The sequence below is a fragment of the Callorhinchus milii genome, unplaced genomic scaffold, assembly GCF_018977255.1.
Source record: "Callorhinchus milii isolate IMCB2004 unplaced genomic scaffold, IMCB_Cmil_1.0 Scaffold31, whole genome shotgun sequence".
In the NCBI taxonomy this organism is placed as follows: Eukaryota; Metazoa; Chordata; class Chondrichthyes; order Chimaeriformes; family Callorhinchidae; genus Callorhinchus; species Callorhinchus milii.
Genome location: NW_024704772.1, coordinates 1,309,500 through 1,329,779, shown reverse-complemented (window position 1 = coordinate 1,329,779; position 20,280 = coordinate 1,309,500). Strand labels below are relative to the sequence as shown.

The following is a 20,280-nucleotide window of genomic DNA, read 5'->3' as shown; positions in this document are numbered from 1 at the left end:
TCCGCCTCTCGTTGTACTCCCTGAAGCCCGATGGCGGCGGAGGCGGTGGTTGGTAGTAGCGGCTTTGGCCCCGAGCGGATGCTGCGGGGGTTGAAGCGGGACGAGGAGCCGGGAGATCCCGCGGGGGCTGAGGCGAAGCGGCAGAGGCTGGAGCCGGCGCTGACTTCGGGAGAGAACGGGGTGTCCGGCACAGCGGCCGCTCAGGTACACACACACACGGCGTTAGTGACCCTCATCACCGCAGACGTTTATCTCTCTCTCTCTCTCTCTCTATATATATATATATATATATGTGTGTGTGTGTGTGTGTTATATGTGTGTATAAAAAATATTTCGCAGAAAAGCCCACACGGTGGCTTATTCACGACCCTTTTTTTTTCTGGTGGGGTGGTGGTGGTGGGGGGGGGGTGTGGGGTGGTGGGGTGGGGGGGTGGTGGTGGGGGGGTTTGTCTGGTTCAGACCATGTTGTTGTCTTGTTTTATTATTCACATGTGTCTTCTGGTCTCTCGGTGGTTTGTTGGTTGGTTTGTATTTTTTTTTACCGTTGCTCTCACCCCCCCCCCCCCACCATTTTTATCCCCCCCTCCCCTTCACACTGGAGCCCCCCCCCCCCCCCCACTCCCCGGGAGTCACCATTTTAATACCGTCGCCAACATCTTTGCACCTTTCCCCTTTTTTTTTGCTCAGGTCGGAAAACGTGACTCGTTAATGTTTTTCCTTTTTTAAAAAAAAAGAAGAAGGGCTGAAGAGTGCGCTCAGTTCTTATTTATTTCTTGCTGTGTGGAGGGGAGGAGGAGGGGGTGGGGGGGGGGGGGGAGCTTTGGGGGTCAATATAAGCAATCGTGGTGCGGAGGAATAAACGGTATCCAAAGAGGACAACACCCTTGAAGTGTGTGTGTGTGTTGTGTGTGTGTTTTTATTCGTGCGACAGACGGACAGCCAAGAGCCCAGATTAAAAAAACACACACATTTTTGCCTTTTTTTGGGGGGGGGGGGGGGGAAAGGGGGGGGGAACCAAAACACCATTCATCTGAGACGAGGCAAAAAAAAAAGTTTATTTTTTTTAAAAAAAAATGCTGCCCTGCGTTTTGGTATAACGGGGTGAGTGGTTTACTCGTTTAGTCCCCAAATCGTACACAGCCCCAAGTGTTTCCCCATACCCTAGAGCGGGCTGCAGCAATGTGGGGGGGTGGGGAGGGGGTGGGGGGGGGGAGGAGGATAGATTTTCTGATGTTCTTTTTTTCCACCAGGAACGCTTTTTAAAACTGGCCCAAGTACAAGCAGTGTTTGTTCGTCCAGTAAACGGTTTTGTAGGGCCCCACTGGAACCAGACACAGCCGAGGGCAGAGAACTGGGTATACGCCGCTTCTTTGGGAAAATATTCATTGTGATTTCAGTGCTGTTCAGAGATAAGAAATTGGGGGGGAAAAAAAAGTCATTTTTGTCAGCAGTGGAACTTTGGCCAAACAGCTGCATGTTTACCTAAACGGTACCAGGGGGAAAGAATTTGTGAGTAAGTTAATTGGTATGAAATTACTGATGTTGTGCTGTTTTTATCCAGATGTTGGAAACATGGCTTCACAATCCTGATTCCCAACCCTGCGAGTGGATATTTGCATGTGCTTTTTTGCTGTAGAAAACGCCACTTAGTAATTGAAGGAATCTCCCTAAACTGTTCACTTTTTTTTTAGAAAAATACAGTCTGAACATGTTAGGAAGGTGATAACTAAATTTGGATTTACATCAGTAAACATAGTGCTTTGTAAACTGCGATTTTTTTGTTTTCATTCATAATAATTATAATAATAATCCTTGCATTCGATGTAGCACTTTGTCATGTCCAGAGCGGAACGTCCACAAAAAATGTACTTTTTTTTAAAAGTAAATTAGTAATGCAGGAATGTGCAGAACTGGAACAGGCTGTTTAGGCCCATCCGGCAGGTCCCAACGCTCAAACGTGAGATTTTCCACGAGAATTTCTCCAGCACAAAAGTCCAAACTCCCATCAATTTTATTTTCAGCGTTCTGAAGTGGATGAACGTTGCATGAAATCTTAAACTAAATGGAAGGGCAACTGCTTGATTGATACCTGTCATTTATTGATTTTAATTATTTGTGTGGTCTCCCAGCCTTTGTTTCCAACCTCCACATACATAACAACTACTTCATTTATATGGGGTCCTTCACACTTGAGAGTATCTCAGAGTGCTGGAACGTCATCAAAGATGATAAACTTCAAAGTGAAAGCTATACAGTAAATTGGTTATTTTATTCTTGCCCCATTCCCCCAATAGATTACTGGGAGAATCTGGTGTTTCCCTCTGTGAAACTTCATTAGTTGTGTCCTACGTAAGGTTGCCTCAGGTGGTTGGGGAGGGGGGAGAGAGAAGAATCTTATTCAGCAGGACATTGTACAGGTTTTCAATTTTTTAAGAGGGTGTTTAGATGTGAACGTGCATACGTTTTTGACAGCATGCTTGCTTAATATTTCTTGTTGAGTGGAGTAGAGGCAGTACAATGTAAGTGAGTGGGTCACGTGGGAATTTAAGTGTTGTGCAATGTTATATATTCTGTTCCTGTGTCGCAGCACTGTACTGGCAGCAGATTACTGGAATACATACACCTATGTATTCAGACTGAAGAATAGATTTATGTTGCTTGCTGTGGACTCGGAATGTTTCAATATGCACAATAAAATTAGCACCAGAATCAAAATACCAGTATATTCACAAAACAAAAACAGAAGTCGCTGGAAACACTCAGCAGGTCAGGCAGCATCTAAGGAGAAAGGAAAGAGGGTCAACGTTTCGGGTCCATGACCCTTCGTCAGAACTGGGGCATGTTGGGAGGGAGAGGCTTTTAAGGGTTAACAGAGAGAGGGGCATGGCAAGGAAGACAGAGGAGAAAAGGGGGTAGAGAACAGGGGATGATGGGTTTGCTACTCCATTTTCTCCTTTGTCTTCCTTGCCCTGCCTCCCCCCTTTCTTATTAGCCCTTAAAAGCCCTCCCTCCCAAATGCCCTAGTTCTGAAGAAGGGTCATGGACCCGAAACGTTGACTCACTTTCCTTTCTCCATAGATGCTGTCTGACCTGTTGAGTGTTTTCAGCGACTTCTGCTTTTGTTTTCAGATTTCCAGCATCTGCAGTATTTTGCTATATTCAGTCATTTGACGCAGTTCTCAGAAACTGCCATAACTCAGTGTGTTTGGTATGTGGTGCTATATCGTGGTTGAAAGACCGCTTCAATTCAGCCAGAGAACCTCTTCTGAGCGACTGGAAGGTACGTTTTAATCCCTGCAAGATGTTGTTTGTATTTGAGCAAATACAGATACACCGAAGGCAGGACTACACTTTGGAATTCTCTTCAGATTACAATTGATGAGATATTGCTGGATATCTTGTGGGATAACATTTTTATGCTCTGGTGCTCCTGGTTATGAATACTATTTTGCACTGAGTTGTAATCTTGTTCAGATTGTCAGATTCAGCAGCAGAGATGTTTTGCTTAATGTTAAAAAGGTTTATCTATGTATCTATGATCTACTAATTAAAAAATCTATGCAATATTCTAGAATTAAAGGTTTGCTGAGATTCTGTGGGAGAGGGAGATAACAAAATATACTGTTAACATTTGTGGAGTTCAACCACTCAGTGAGAGTTCCTCTATATCGGAACAGATTTTTGCTTGGAAATAATATTAGGGTTAAAGTATGTTCTGTAGAAGTGTTAGGCTTTCAGGTTAGTCATTGTCACATACACCAGTTGCATAGTTTAGTCTTTTGAACTTACTTTTGAAACCTGAAAATAAAAATGTGTAATCGTTCTACTGGGAATGAATAGAAACTTGTAAATGTTTGTTTACAGATAAATGAAGTGCCTTCATTCAAGTAAGTTGGGTGTGCATGAGTTGGCTGACCTTTATCGTTTGCTGCTTGTAATGTGGTTTCTTTTGAAGTTATCTTTCCTCCTACCTTCTGACTGAAATCTGAAGTAAGGTCGTTTTAACATCTATTCGCATAAAGTTATTAGCAAGTGAGTAGCCGATTGCCCTATAATCTTAGCCTTTTTAGCAAATTTGATGGTTAGTGTGCAGGAAATTTCAGTACTTTATTGTTTACTGATTTGGTTACTTGACACATGAAAAAAAGCATTAGTGTTTCTTATAGTGTTGCTTTCTAACTTTTTTTTGCCTTAAATATCCTTGTACTGTCATGCAATGGCTTGTTGATGTTTCAATAAAATATTGCAGCTCCCTAATAGTTTTGTTGGTAAATTCACAGCTGTCTAGTGTAAAACCCGAGACAGAAATTCTAGGAAGGTTTTGATTCCAGCCAGGGAATCAGTTGAAACAATGCAATTGGCTTCAGTGACCATAGCAAACGGAAGGCAAAAATGAACCATTCTTTAGTCCTATGCAGTGATCCTTGCTGGATAATAACTGTAGAGTTGTGAGGTGCGGTTGAGGCTCAGGCTTGATGTTCCTCACTGTTGTGTGAGTTGATAACCCTATCAGTGTGTTTGATTGCTTCAGAAGAGGAAGAGGAGATTTTTGTTGTGTAATCTTTGGGCTTGTAACATTTGACTAGAAGGTGTGAAAGTGGTTAGCTATTAATGGTTTCTTTGAAAGTGTAGACTCAGAACAAAGTGCAGAAATTGCAGTTAAAGAATAGTTATTTGTTTTAGAGACCAACAACTAAACCCATACATTTCCTGTGTGTTCTTAAAAGTCTGCCTCAGAAACGTATTGGCAGTTTGTTTAGAAGTGGTGCTGGGTTTAACAAGTACGCTTTATGGTTTGGCTGCGATTTGCATTGATGTGCTCCTGGGTCCAACAGAGTGTCTAATCCATTCCAGATCATGACAGATAAAGCTTGTTTCACTGCTGCTTATCCCGTTTAGAGCGGACAAAGCTGCTTTAGCTAGGATTGCACAAATCAGATCAGTGACCAGCTCCCTGACAATATGTCATAGCTTTCTGACATAGCTTCTGCTGTTTTTCAGCCATAAATCCCTGAATTTAGGCTTAGGGTTATTACAATATGTAAAAAGTTTGAATTATTGTGTTGTGTAATATATTGATTATTTTGCAACTGATTGAGGTTCGTGTTATTTTTTAAACCAAATTAAGATCTTGGATGCTGAGGATTTAAAAGAAATTGGGAAGAATTGGCCAGGAGGAGTACATGCTATGGGAAGTAGTTGAATTATTAGCTGTTGTAAGGTCATTAACCAGAGTGTTTTTTCTGAGTTTTTCATTTCTGAGTGCAATTTCAGGCTTAGTAACTAAGAATTGAGAAAAGTCTATTTAACTTAGCCTTTTTATCTATATTCATCTTTCCTCCTTGGAACTATGTCTCTAACATCCATTCCTTGTTGAGTTACAGATCTTTCCATCTTTCACTTAAACTCAAACTAAGTGTTTGCTTTACCTGGAATTAAATTTTATTTCTCTGACCTAACCCAGAGCAAGATGACAAGTAGATTCTTATCTTTGATGTGTGTAGGAGAAAACTCATTGTGACATTTGTGCTTTACTGTCTTCCAACACTTCCCACTAAGGATTTAGAATGTTAATTAGTCATGCATTTCTACAGTAAAAATACAAACTAGCCATTAACCTTTCGTAATAACAATCTGGTACTATTACCAGGTAATAGCACCTCCCTACCTCTTCGACCTCCTCACTCCCCAATCCATCCCCCCGCACGTCCGCTTGACTGGCACCGGCCTCCTGCTTGTCCCTCGCGCCCTCCACTCCACTATTGGAGATCGCACTTTCAGCCACTATGCTCCGAAACTGTATAGCACTCTCCCTCAATCCCTCTGCCTTGCCCCTTCTCGCCCCCTTATTCAAGTCCTGCCTGAAAACCTTTTTTGACCCAGTTTATGGTTTCTCCCCCTCCCCCCACAGGCTCAGCTCGGAGTCAGGGTCCACCACTGTTAAGCGCTCTGAAATGCTACCTTGCATGGAGGGTGCTATGTTAGTACAAGTTGTCGTCGTTGGTGGGAGTGGTTTTGTTTTTTTCCTCTTGTGTCGTCTAATTATGAGTTGGTGTAAAATTAAAGAAATGAATTGAAAGGGACTATTGCTGGTTAACTTCAAGCCAATAGGCATTTAAGACTTTTGTACTTTGAAACCCCCAAACTACATTTTAGAAGGGAATGAAATGGGAGGGCGCTGATTTAGTGAACTTTGTATTCTTACTACACAAATATTCATGTTTATAATTACAATTGCTCTTTGGAAGCCGTGCACATTAATTGTGCAATTTGCTGGTCTATAAACAGGCTGGCTACACTTGACCTCGTGTAGATGTTTCAATATTCTCTGCTACCCTGGAATGGTGTTTTCAATGCCAGGTGACTGATCGAGATCTTAAAAAGGCACAAGTCATGAATTTATTGAGCAGAACTTTACAGTTCTGGTGTTTAAAATTAACCATTAATAACAATAATTTGCTCAAAGCAAGTAGGAAAGAAATCACAAGATTTAGTAGGTATGAGAGGGAGGAGAATGTCCATATTCTGCCAGCCAGACCAAATCCAGCACATTTGACCAAAGTATAGCACGTGTACGAGATGAATTAGCAAATATTTCTCACCAAGGCATGTTCAAGTACTTCCTGTGAGCAAATTGGCTGCCGCATTGCCTGCATATACACAATTACAACACATCACAGTAAATCCTGTGAAATGCTTTGAGGTGTCCTGACAACATGATAAGGCACTATATTAAATGCAAGGATTTTTATTATCGTCATAAAAGTGAGTGATTAATGCTATGATGTGGTGTCATGGGTGGCAGTAGATGACTTGTACCTTTCAGTGGCCAGTTTCAATTATTAGACACAATGGACACAATTACATCTATGAAATCCTGTTCTTATTCAATTCAATTTTTTAAAAATCTGACACCATTGTACATGGAATCTTAGTAAAGGCATTTCTTTCTCATTGTGATACAGCAAGGACGTTATTGGATGAGTAAATCTGCCTTGTTATTTGAATGGGAAGTAGATTGGTAGTTGATCACTTTACCATTCTCCAAAATGAACATCCTCTTTTTTTCTCAAATGTCTTACTTAGCTAAATATTTTACCAAATAGAAAATTACACATTAAATTGTAAATAGTGACTTGTGAAAAGTTCTGGAAGAGATATTTGGAGAAAAATGTGCATAAAAATATGGGAGCTTTGTCTGTGTTCCTGTCGAATAGCAGATGTTTCCTGGTACATCATTGCTTACAAAGTTTCAGGTGATTTCCTTCGTGTTTCCTATTTTTTTTGTCAGAATGAAGCAACTCTCTATTGCTGAATATGGTAATGTTTTCCTGATGGCACAAAGTGATTTTATTGTATATTTTGTTCCTAAATTCATTTTGGATAACTGTGGTCAGCGATGCATGAATCAATATACAGTAGTCCTGTGTTCCACAGACTGAAGACCAATCTGGAATTGTAGGCAATGAGTATCATTTGGATGATTCATGGATGTAAGAATTTTGTGAAAATGAATATCAATGACACTTTTTTAAAATGAAAAGCAAAATCAAAGTGGAAATGTGGAAAATATTGCATTTCTTTTGTGATTTAAATTTTCTTTTGTTATTTTCCATTTGGTTTACCGTGCATTTAAGTTCTTTTATGGGGGGTGGGTGGGGGGCACGATAAACTGTCAGGATAATTGTATTTCACATGTATTGTGCAAGAATATATGATTTTAGTACTTGTGTACATGCAATTTATGCTCTACATCCAGACTTTAATTGAGTAGTAAGATCATCTTGAGGTCTGAAGTGATGGTTGCTTATAGCATTGATAAAAAGCCAGTAAGATTCAGAACTTTTCAGTGTGTGAAATATCTCTGAAATAAGAAGGATTTTTCAGTAAAAATGGTAAACTACGTTATTTTCTATCCTTGGGTTTGGTTGAAAAGCACACAGACGTGACCCAGTTTTGAGCAGCGTTCTGACACATGATGCTGAAGTCTTCACAAATCAATGTTAATGTGAATCACATGTTTTGATGTGCGTCTATTCCTTCATAAGATGAAATGTTTTCTTGAATCAATATACAGTAGATGCTACATGCTCTTGATCATATGCAGTTGGGTAGTAGTTTAATTTAACTTATTTGAATATTGAGCCTCAATATCTCAGTATTAAATTTGTCTTGTGCATATTGGGATTAATTTTAAAAAATGATTTAGAAAAATGTTTGCTGATGGCTCGCGCAAAAAAAACTATTTCTATACTGAGAACTACTATTATTGAAACATGGCTAATTCTATAGCTAGAATTTGCTTAGAAATCTGATACACAAGATTTGAAGGAAGGCAGTTTGGGATAGTCCAGTCCAATTTATTTTCTAACTTGCTGTGCTGTGGGGTAGGACTATGATTTGTTTCAGTAGTTTACTTGCACTGATATCCTCATTGCTTTTTATTTTGAACAAATATCTCATTTGATCCTCTTCACTAACACAAATGCAACATTTAAATTTGATCATAATGCTTCACAGGGGCTGTATACAAAAATGTGCAATAGATAAATTCTACACCTGGTTTGCATGGCTCTTTTGTTGAACAAAATGCTAATATTTAAAAAGAAACTTAGTGTGATATTACTCCCAGGAGTTGCTACCCTTTGGTAGTAAATTCTTAACAACTTTATTTTAAAAGCGGAATCTGTATGTCTTATCCGTCCAGCGTGGAGGGCGCTATATAAATCCAAGTTGTTGTTGTTGTTATCTGTACATAACTAATGATCCTTTCATTTTAAAAAGTATAAAAATGACTGGATTTTGTTTAAAGCTTAAACACAGTACATTGCTGAAATACCACCCCGTTTCTGGTAAAGCTACGTCCTGGCCTTGGAACAAAGCACGGAGCACATTTAAACTCATCATTGGTTGTCATGGTAATGGTTTTGCTCTGGGGTGATGAGGAATTATTGCAGTGTGCAATGGTGGGGTTGGGGGAGGGATTTCCTGCACTAATTGGTTCTGGACACTACAGTACTTCCAGTGTAAAGAAAGGTGTAAACATCGGTTGGCAGGGAAACTAAAAGACTAATTGCGAGCTGGACATTTGCCTGGATGCATTTTCCATTTTTATTTCGAGCCGTTGTGAGGAAATGACTGTTTACTGTTTCTACCCACGCTCCAGCTGTCTGATTTGGTGTGTGGGGAGAGGAAGGGAAGCACAAGCCAATGGCCTGCGTTTTCTACGAACAGTGAGGCTCCATTTCCTTTGAGGCAAATTTGAACTCTTCTCTTGACGTGTAGAACACAAAAAAAGTCAATTGAGAATTTTTTTGCTGCTTTTCTCCCTCCCTTCTCTGAAAGCTCAGAAGTCTTTTGTTGGGGTATGAATATGTGGAAGCACATTCTGATATCTCAATCAAGCTTATTCTACACGTGTGAGTTTCCGAATGCTGTTTGATTGAAAGGACAAACCTGTTCGGTCGTCACCAGACATCTACTCGCTTGCAGATTCCAGTAGTGCTCATTAACTAGGGATCAAAAGTGGAAATCTCAGTTGATTTTTTTTCCTCGTTTGCTGTAGGGTGCTAAGGCCCCAAAAGGGTGAACGCATCACAGACTAACTAATTCATTGCTAAATAAAAGTAGCTAGTGCCCTAAAGTTGTATGAGAGAAGTCCTTGAATGTCATAGCATTTGGTTTTCATTACCCTTATTTAGCTGTAGGCCTAGTTTGTTGTGTGCGGTCAAGCAGTGTTCTTTGCATGCTTGAAATATTTGATACTCGAGAAGGCTGGGATGAATATAAAACTTTATTCACAACCTTTTTCCACCACTGTTTATGCAATATCTGATTTGAGATGGAAAGAGAAACCATGTGTAATGGTGGGTTTTAAAATATAATATATAAATGATCCTTGCATTTGGTACAGCACTTTTCACGTCTTCTAGATTAAATAAAATAATAGGGTATGAAATTTGTATCTCAAAAACAGCAGCTTCTATTTCCATTGATGCTGGTAAACTCCTCAAACTCATCATATTTCTACGCATCATAAGGCATACAGCCTGTTTGTTTTACTTTTCATGTAGGGTCATGTATGTCTCTTGTTTTCACAATGCTAATGCCTATTGATTTCAGTCCCCCAAGCAGGAAACAAGACAGCCTTGTCTTACAGCATTTGTATAAGTAATTATATTTTTACACTCTTATTAAATTACTTCAATTGTTACCCGATGATCACCTTTTTCTACTTGGCCATTATTAAACTAGCAGCTAATGATATTATAATTTGGCAGATAGTGGACTTGATGGCAGACATACAACTGCTTCATGATTGAGTGTGGCTTTCATTCTGCTTAATTAGAGGTAGAGGAGCTACTTGGTCAGTGTGAAAATTCTCATAAAAACAATAATGCTTGAAATCCAGCACAGAATTCCTATTTGAAAGAGAAAGGGAGGTTAACATGTTGGTAAGATTCTTTTCATATTCTCAAAAATTCGGAACCTGTGGAATTTCTAAACCCATGGTTAACTTGCAGCAGTAGCACTGTGGTAAGCTAACTGACGCACATTGCTGTGGCATCCTGTGGGTTCGTCTGTTTGGAGCAGTGATGTGTGCTGGTGAGTTTTACCTCCACCTCTGTATTTTGCCGTTAGTCCAGCATGGAACTGATAATCTTGAAACGGAACTGAAACTAGTTGTAGTGGAAGAGAAAAAACAGCAACTGAGTGCCATTAACTCCCTAGTATTTTCAATCCATTGAAGGCCTTTCTAATCCAACCACAACATTACATTTGCAAAGCGCCTTTCATGTCAGGAGGACGTCCCAAGGCGTTGAATAGTCAGGGATCAGGACCCGAGCGTGGTGGGCAGGATTTGGATGAGGGTGGGCAGAGGGGGTAGGAGGGTGGCTGAAGACAGGGTCAAAAACGAGGGTCTTGAGTCGTGCCTTGAAGGAGGCAAGAGAGGGAGCAAGGTGAAGGGATTATGGGATGGAGTTCCAAAGAGTGGGGGCAGAGAGGCTGAAAGCCCAGCCGCTGATGGTAGGGCAGGTCGGGTGGGACACCTGGAGCAGGCCGGACCCTGCTGAGCAGAGTGAGAGGACAGGTTGATGGGGGGTCAGCAGGTCAGAGATCTAAGAGGCGGCAGGCCATGGAGGACCTTGAAAGTGAGGACGAGGATTTTGAATTCTATCCTTTGAGTGACGTAGAGCCTGGCGAGGGTGGGGGTGATGGAGTCACAGAGCTTGCTGCTGGGAGGACATGAGCTGTAGAGTTCTGGATGATCTGCAGCTTATGGAGGGAAGAGTTGGAGAGGCCGACAGGAGAGTTTCCATAGTCGAGCCTTGAGGTGAATGAATGTGTGTATGGGGGTTTCGGCAGCCTGCAGGGTGAAGCAGTGGAGGAGTTGGGCAATGTTGTGGAGGTAGGGCAAGGCAGAGCGGGTCATGGCATTGATATGGGGGAGCAAGGATAGTTGAGGTCGAACAAGACGCCCAGGTTCCTAACTGGCTTGGTGAGGTGGAGTGGTCAACTAGGGATGCTGATGCTGCCAGTGCCTGAGATGCTGAGGCGCCAATCAGAGAGCCTCAGGCTTCTTGACATTCAGCTGTAGAAATTTAGCTCTCATCCAGGACTTGATGTCAAACAGACAGTCTGTCATGGTGTCAGTTGTCCTGGAATCGAGAGTGGAGGCAGAGTTATTGTCATCCACGTACATATGGAAGTCGACCCCGTGTCTGCAGATGATGTCACCAAAGGGGAGCATGTAGAGGCTGAAGAGGGGACCGAGGACAGAGCTGCAACTTGCAATTGTGCTAAAAGGAACTGAATGCTTAATTTAAAAGGGTAATATTAATCTAGCCGATTTCTCTAAAAGGGTATGGCTTGCAGTTATTGAAATCTTTAGCAAATTAATTCCCTGCCTCTGACGGGTTAAATCTTAGGATTCAGTAAATGGCAGTGATCTAGTGCCTCTGGTGAGTCTGATCCAGGTCTTAACTAAGATATGTCTGGCTAACAGAGGGCTACTGAAGTGTAATCAGGGGTGAGAAGTCTGGTTACTTTTCCCCTGCTTAACCCCAAGTAGTAGAATAGTGTTGCGTTATACAATACCCGCCCAAATTAACTCCATGGTAGACTGGAGGTTAATCAGATCTGGCTTCTGACTGCTTCTCACCGCATAAAATCCAAGTCTTCGAGGGAAGCTGACCCAGTTATGTTTATAATTTTTGTGAACTGTAGTATTAATATTCTATTACTATCATTCATCCAATACTTAAAAAAGAGAAAAAACTTCCATGTCCCTTTTCTGCAGAGCTATAGTCAATGCACATCTACCATTTATTTTGCAGATGTGTTCAGCAGCAGTGGTTGATGTCAGTAATACTTTGTTGTGCATTTGGTTGATGTTTGCCTCAGGTTTCCTTCAAATCATTTGAACGTATGAGAGTAAATAAAATGTGATTTCCTGTCATCTCAGTTGGAAATGGGAAATCGTCAGCTCTGTGAGTAATGCAGCTTTAATTTTGATTGGAAGTTGTAAAATAAAGTTGTTTCATTTTGTTCAAGGGAGGGAAGGACTTCAACAGGGAATTTTGTTTGGAGGGAAGGTCAACAATAACTTACATGCGTATAGCACTTTCATGTAGGAAAATGTCTCAAATTGCTTCATAGAGACAGAGTGGGTCCTGAGCGGAGTAGAAGGTGGGTAATTTAAGCTGTGATTGCCTTGAAATTGACTACTTAAATGCCCTTCTTGCCAGCCTCCACCTCTGCACCATCCACATATCCACCAAGCTCCAGCTCATTCAAATCCTGCCGTTATCCTTACCTGCCGGACTTTCCATCTACTCTCCAGTGACTCCAGTTGAAGTGTGTTCATGTTGAGTGGGGACAAGATGAGACTGTTGTTGAACAATACGTTGTTAACCTCTTTCTCGCTTGAAGGAGGTGTCAGAGTGACTGGCACTCTTCGAACTACCAGCATAAGTCCATGTCTTGAGGGGAAAGGGGAGCATATAATGATTATCACACATGAAAATGTTAGGCTCTTCTAAATGAATACATTGGCGAACAAAGTAAATGGCTATTCTATGCACCAAAATAACTGTCTGTGCCTTACTGGAAACGAATGGGGTAAATTAATTATTGATATCTTTCTTTGAGTGCACACAACAGACTGTTGCCTGGATTGAATTTCAAAGCTGCTTCTCATCAAAGTATTCTGTGGAGGTTGTGGCACTGTTACAGAGATGGCATGTGCCAGCTCATGCTCATCAGGCTTGGATAATTGATGGAATTGCTCTCTGGCTTTTGTTTGTACATCCCTTATTCTTTCAGCTGAAATCTGATACAGCCCAGGTCATTAGACTAACACTCCTAGGTTTAATTACACAGGACATATTGCAGGAGAGGCACGTGTGGCTAGTGCAGGAATAGAAACAACTAAGCAGTTTGGTTTATATATTGACTGTATATTTTTGACCACAAAATATACAGTCAATTCACTTTACAATATACCTCGTGAAGTGTTTTAAGGCGGCTAGAAGATATGATAAGGCGCGGTAATACTAGAGCCTTATCATGTCTTTGAGACGTCTGAAGATGCTTCACAGAACATACTGTAAATGAATTGACTATTTTGTGGGTGAAACGCAAGGTTAATATATTTTTTAAAAATCTTCAGTGAGGTCAGATCTATCTCTGGGATAAATCCTGTACATCACGGTAACATTAAACCTTAGTTATGTCACAAAAACAAGTTAATAATGCCCTGTTATAACTGCCCAAGCACTGTGGCACTTCTGCGCTGGTTGTAATTTCTTAGTTTAAAATATTTAATAGTATAAATTGTATTAAATATCTGATAAGGAGGACTAATTGCAATGATGTAATCTAATCTTGAGATTCAGATGACTCTTCCAAACTGCTTTGAGTATTGTTGTTGTGGTTTGTTGTGTCATTTGAACTCCTTGATTGGATTACTTTAACTTCTACCGTTATCTACCATTCTGTGTGTAGTATAGCAGACTTGTTATGTAAAGCATTGTTGCATTTGCTATCCTGTTTGTAGAGATATGTAAGAAACGTAGCTGTGGTGATAATTTCCATATTACTAAATCTGTTTTATTTGAACTAACATTTCTTTCAGTATAATAATAATCTTGCATATGTTAGGGCCTTATCACGTCTTCAAGACATCTCAAAGCGCTTTACAGCATATACTGTAAAGTGTAGTGACTTGTGTATTTTGTGACGAAACACGGCAGCCAATTGCTAGAATACAATACTGAATCCAGATTTTTGGCCTCAAACTAGAGTGAATGACAGGAGTTTGAAAGCTGTGGTAGTTTGTTAGGGTGGAATGAGTTCTTCTGACTGTTTTTCTGTATATTGTTCCCAGAGGTTTCTGAGTGTACTATATTTGGATCGGGTCGGGTGGGACAATTATTGGTGTCTTCTAGTCTGTGTGATATATACAGTTTGTTTTTACTGTGGCTTTACAGAATGTCTTTCAACTGCATCTAAGAATATCATTTTCTAAACAGGGTAACATTTAAAAACAAATTGACTAATCTTATTTGGATCTTCTAGAATTCAATGTGCATTCTCAGTTTTTCTCCCTTAATTCTGTTGAAGGCAATAACGCATTTTGGGGAAGCACACTTCTTATAATTGTGGTTACTAAGTTGTTCCTGTTTTCTGTGTGCATGCACAGTGATATCATGAAGAAAATGCTGAATGTTGATCTAACCCTGTTATAAATCTGGCTGTCATTTTATTCCCCCCTAACCCTAACCCCCCCCCACACCACCCCAACTACTGCATTATAAAAGGGCTTTTCTGTGTTTACCCACTTGAGCTGAAATATCTGTATCTCATTGCACATAACTGATGCCTACAAAAGTCACTTTTTATTCATGTCTTAGCGTGTTCGGAAAACTTGTACTATATGTTCCAGTGACCAAGGTGTAGCATATCTGGAGTATAAGACATCCCAAAACACACTCATTCCATCAGTTTAGTCTGGATTCAATCCTGATTGGGCTTTCTGTTTGCTGAACTAAAGTAGACTTTGCTGATTAACTCCATTGATAGTTACTCCTTTTTTTTAAGGATCAAACTGTTGATAGATTCCATGATATTTACTTTGTGATGCAGAAAAATTATCAACGGCTGTGTTTTAAACATGACTCCGAGCGCTATCCTGCGTGAAGTGGCTATATAAATGCAAATTGCTGAAAAGGTGCCCCATTTGTTCTAACAACTTCACTGGAACCAGGCGAAGGAAGTCTGAAAATGTAAACATGTGCCTGAATTTTCTACGTTTTAAGGATGCAGATATTGTTGTGAAAGATGTGAAACTTTCTATAATAAAATCTTCAGCAAGCACGCGTCTCCAAAGACTAATTAAAATATTACATCAATGAGTGTGGCTGCTTATTTCGTTTGGAGTCTGCTGTTTTTTTCAGCTCTGTACATGAATTTGCTGTTTATAATTATTTGCTGTTGATTAGTCACTATATACAAAGCTTTCTCGTGGATTATCTGTTCTTTTATATAACATTCCTGCAAAAGCAGTGGTTGAGGATTGAGGCCCAAAGACCTGTGGGAGTCTGATTTCTAAACTGCTGCGAAGCAGGAAGTGAAGTGTGGGCGGATTGTGTTTTTTATGTCAGAGCTGGAATTTGTTAATCCATTCAGAGTCTGGAAGTCATGGAGAATGATTGGGGGGAGGTCAGAGACGTTTTTTCATTAGCCATGAGGAAAAGTATTCCCAGGATCAGCAGCCAAACTTGCTTTAAAGCAGTGTTGCCTGACAATCTTTTATTTTATGGTTTAGCTCTCCCATTGACCTAAATCTCTGTTGGCATTTATTCAACCAATTTGGGACTAATGTTTTTTTTAACAAAATAAGTGGAATTATTACATTTATTTGTGCCCAAAATTTCTTAGGATGAAACCTTTTCTACTGCTAAGTGAAGAAAGAGCTTTGACTATTTACATTATAGTTATCATTAAAGTGGTTCCAGGAATTTGAAACCAAAGGCAAGGAAGAATGGCATTGGGCGTTAGGTACATTACCATGGCATTTATTTCCTGATTTTGGAATATCTGAAGAAAAGGAAAAATCTGTGTAATGTAGTTTTGTCTAAGTAAGTGCTACTTTGACACTGGCCATGTGGTGGTACATCTCTAAATTGAGCTGAATAGATTAGCAGTGCCAAATAAATGATGTAAAAGCCTTTCTACCTCCCGGGTAGTGAAACCATTGGAGGGAATATCCTGTAGAATGTGAATGTTGCACAATTCTGAAGTAACATAATAAAACCCTATGCATAGACGCAGTTGGGAGAATTCTGCTCCACGTGGCAACAGTGCTCTATGAAAGATTCTCAGCTTGTAATGGTCTCCAGATGATTGGAGAGAGCTCAATTAATTGCCTTTTCCATCAGTGAAGAAGCCGCATGTTGGCACAGTTTTTTGTGTGCTATTCTGGAGCATCTTGCAGCTGAATGTATACATTGGTGTGTATTCTATCACATGCCAGCGACCACATCTACAGAAGTACTTTCAGAACTACATCTGCAATGTAGATATTGAGAAGGCAAATCATGCTTCACGATGGTGTCCTGTGAACAGTCTATCAATATGTTATTGTGCTGGAAGGATCCACCCAGTCTTCCAAATTTATACCTCATGTTTCTCTACAACTTCTTGAATCATATTTAACAATGGAATTATAGGTGTTTTCTTGTTTATATTTGACAACTCAATGGATTATTCCACCATTACATTATACAAAGGACACCAGACAATTGAAAAAAGAGTGAAGTTGCAGCCATATCCGTTATACTAATGTTGGGGTTAGCTTAATGATGAGAGAACAAGACTGAATGTCTAATCTTATCTTCAGGTGTTATCTGTCATCCTATTTAAGACTTGTGAAATTACAGTTGTACATTTTTATGTAAATTTATTCCATATCACCCACAAAATATTCACGTTGCAGTATATTCTGTGAAGCACTTTGAGACGTCTCGAAGACGAGATAACGCCCTTTATCCAATAAGTATTACCAGACCAAAGCCAAATAATACCATAACCAGATTTTGTTGTGACTCCATACACATAGTATACTTTATATTTGCTCAAGAGCATGTAAATATTCTTTAGAAATTGGCATTTATACTAAAATATTTCCAGTTCACTAAATGGTTTTGTTAAATGACTACAAGATCTGAATTACAAACCTGTTCAAGTCTCAAAAGGACTTTGTTGTATTACAGTATCTCTGTGGGTTTGATTTTTAGCAAATATATGCAGTGTCATGAAGTCCAGCACAAACATGTGCAACAGATTAAGAGTAATGTTACCACGGTCCTTTAAGAAACCAAGAATTTCTAATGAAAACATATTGACTTTGTTTGGAGAGTGAGATGGCGGCCATATGTTCTCCCTGGGGCCTCTGACCATTTAGTGCCTCCGCCAGCTGTGCTTTTTTTTAAAAAAAACTTTCAAACGCAGCCTACAGAAGGAGAACTTATTTTTAAAGTATAGTGTCAATGGAAGATAGGTCCTTTGTAAAAAAAATCATATTATTGTAGTTTGTGTACTAATATGTTAGATGAATGTATCCATAATTATCTGAAATGAGTTATAACAACTTCAGTAAATGTCTCGAGTTTTGGGTGCAAACACTTCTGCTTCCAGCAGTTCTAAAACATAGAACAAAGAACTGTATTTATATTAATCTTTAAATTTCACCCTCTGGGGTAAAGTGAAGTTTCAGAAAGCATTTATTTTACTTACTCATCTGACAGCAATCACTACTATCTTTGAATTTTGATGTTCTAAGAGCTCAAATTGTAGAATACGAACTAGCAGCAAACCTAGCATTTTAGTTTGAGAGATTTTGTAAATCATTACATATTTTGCCAGTGATTAAATAAGGGAAACTTATTGGATGTCCATCACAGAAACCATCTTCATCATGTTTCTCCTTCTCACCTCGGTCAAGCTGTGCGGGTAACCAAAAAGAAATGATTGGCAATTATTCCCAAGTTCTGTTGTTCAACCTTTTACTGGAGTTAACTGCTCAATTGCTTTAGTTATTAAGTAGTAGGCATTGATTATTACCTATGATTCAGCTCTGATGCCTCCTGTGTTCAAATAGCTTGCCAATGCTCTTGTCAAGGTTCACATATGAAGAACAGCCTCTTAAGTTATGTGCATGGAGCTAAATCCCAGCATAAGTCAGTAGCTTCAGGAGAATAGGGGAGATATTGACAGGAAGGGGGAAATTGTTTCCTGGGAAATGCCTAAAAAACAGTTGCTTGCTTCCAAAGGATGTGAGAAGTCATTGATAGTTGGTGGTGTAGATGGGTTTCATTTGACATCTTTATAGACTGCGTTGGATGAGTCAGTTTTTTATTGAAAATGCAATATCTTTGGTAGCCTGTAGGCAAGTTAGGACACTGCTGTGATCTCAGGTCGTTGGGGGTCATGGGATAAATTCTGTTTTCAATCATTTATTCTACTGTTGGCTGTTTATATAATCATATCTGTTTTTAGTGACATTTAGAAGAAAAATAAACTGCTGCTTTATTTTGATGGTCTCGTGGTTCATCTTGTGAGTTGGTCTTTCGTAGATGGCCTAATCGCTAGAATTAACCACTGTGTACAAATATTCTTTTGTGAAAGAAAGAGCCTCCAGAAGGTTGTTGCTGCAGAGGTATGAAATGTTCATTAGTATTTAAAGAGTGAATTATGGTTTCAAGTGCTCGTGAGTCACTCCATTTAATTGATTCCAGATGCTCCCAGAATAGAGCCTGAGCACAAAGGTTGTCAGTGTTCCAGCCCTGTTCTGAGGCCTGACTACTTCCTGTGCTGAGTTAGATCAAATGTCTCTAATTACACCCTGCCTTAGGCTAAATCAACATTCAGAAACGGCCACATCACGAGGATTTCACCAATGTTCTACACATCCCCAAGTCAAAGCGCACTTCATCCATCGTTATGTTATGTAAAGTCAAGGAGTGAAACTGTTGCTATTGTCTGGCGGACTGAAATTCCCACTGGCGGGTTTTGGCTTTTTATGTATTTATCTCTCAAGCTGTTTCCCATTTCTTCACATTCAAAGTTTTGCTTTGTCTTCACTTGCAGCATTACAGAAAAGTGCATGTATCTAACTTTCTGCAAGGATTATTTTTCTTTCTCCCTCCCCCTGTTTCAGTGTTCCCATCTACCAATTAACTTTATGCATAGAATAATAGAAATTTACAGCACAGAAGACAGCCATTTGGCCCATGCTTTCTGTGCTCATTTAAGAGCAATCCTTTCAGTCCTATTTGCCTGCCCTCTTCCCATAGTTTATTCCTGTAGTTTATTTCTTGCATATCCTGGCAAGGGGTGGTTAACTATTTAATTTCTAGAGCAGAGGAAAAGAAACTCAGGTCATGAATCATCAAACAGATGAGTCAGATGGTTATAATATCTTCCGCCCTGAAAACTTAAGTCATGATTGAATATTTGGGACGCACTTCTCCTCTAAGTTTGGCATGTTGAGCCTGAATGCAAGGTGTGTGGGTTATGTTGCCTTGTCGTTTAATTTTTAATAGTTATTTAACGACAAACTTCTGTAGGCCAGCTGGAGAAATCTCTGTAAAATACGCTCTGCCCATTTCAAAAGTGTTTACTTGTTAGATCCAAATGTCCGTCAAAGTATCATTTGGTCAAAATGCAAAGGAAATGCAGTTGATACAGGTCACTGAAGCAACTGTAATTATGGGTGAAGGAGTGCATAAGGCATAGAATTCCAGGAAGGAAGCATGGTTGATGTCATCGCATTCCTCACATGTTGTATGCCCTACAATATGTACAAGCTGCAGTATTGTACAAAATGGAGGATGAAAAGGTGCAGGCACCTCGTGTCCTTTACGGGACACAGTCCTGCAGTTTGGATTCAGTACAGTAGAAACTCACTGTTAGGGCACTCAATAGACTGATCTATTTTATCATTACTTGTGAAGTCTTATTTGTGTGAATTTTGGGGAATTTTGATCACTCTAAAAATACTGTGGTGGGGGGAGTGGCCGAGTAGCGAGTAGTCCTTGTATCTGAGGCGGCCACATGATTAAAGTTTACCATGTACAGAATGACTGTGTTCGTGTCTAGTGGCTGGATTATAAATGAGCGCAAAATAAGAACTTATTCCATGTTGTTGCTGCCATCACTTCACAGAACTAGTGATATTAATGGCACTTCTTGTACAATGTGCGCAGGACACAAAAG

General features: G+C 39.9%; 1 protein-coding gene across 8 annotated transcripts in view; it reads left to right on the top strand.

Annotated features, from left to right (window-relative positions):
• Positions 1-20,280, top strand: part of LOC103189540 (RNA binding protein fox-1 homolog 1) — a 101,624-nt gene continuing 81,344 nt past the window's right edge. For all 8 annotated transcript variants that reach the window (XR_006085875.1, XR_006085874.1, XM_042345046.1 and 5 more), the window contains exon 1: positions 1-204. Coding sequence is in view for 6 of the 8 variants with exons in the window: in XM_042345046.1 (XP_042200980.1) it covers positions 31-204 (174 nt within the window). In the remaining 2 variants the exon portion in view is untranslated. The remainder of the gene's footprint in view (positions 205-20,280) is intronic.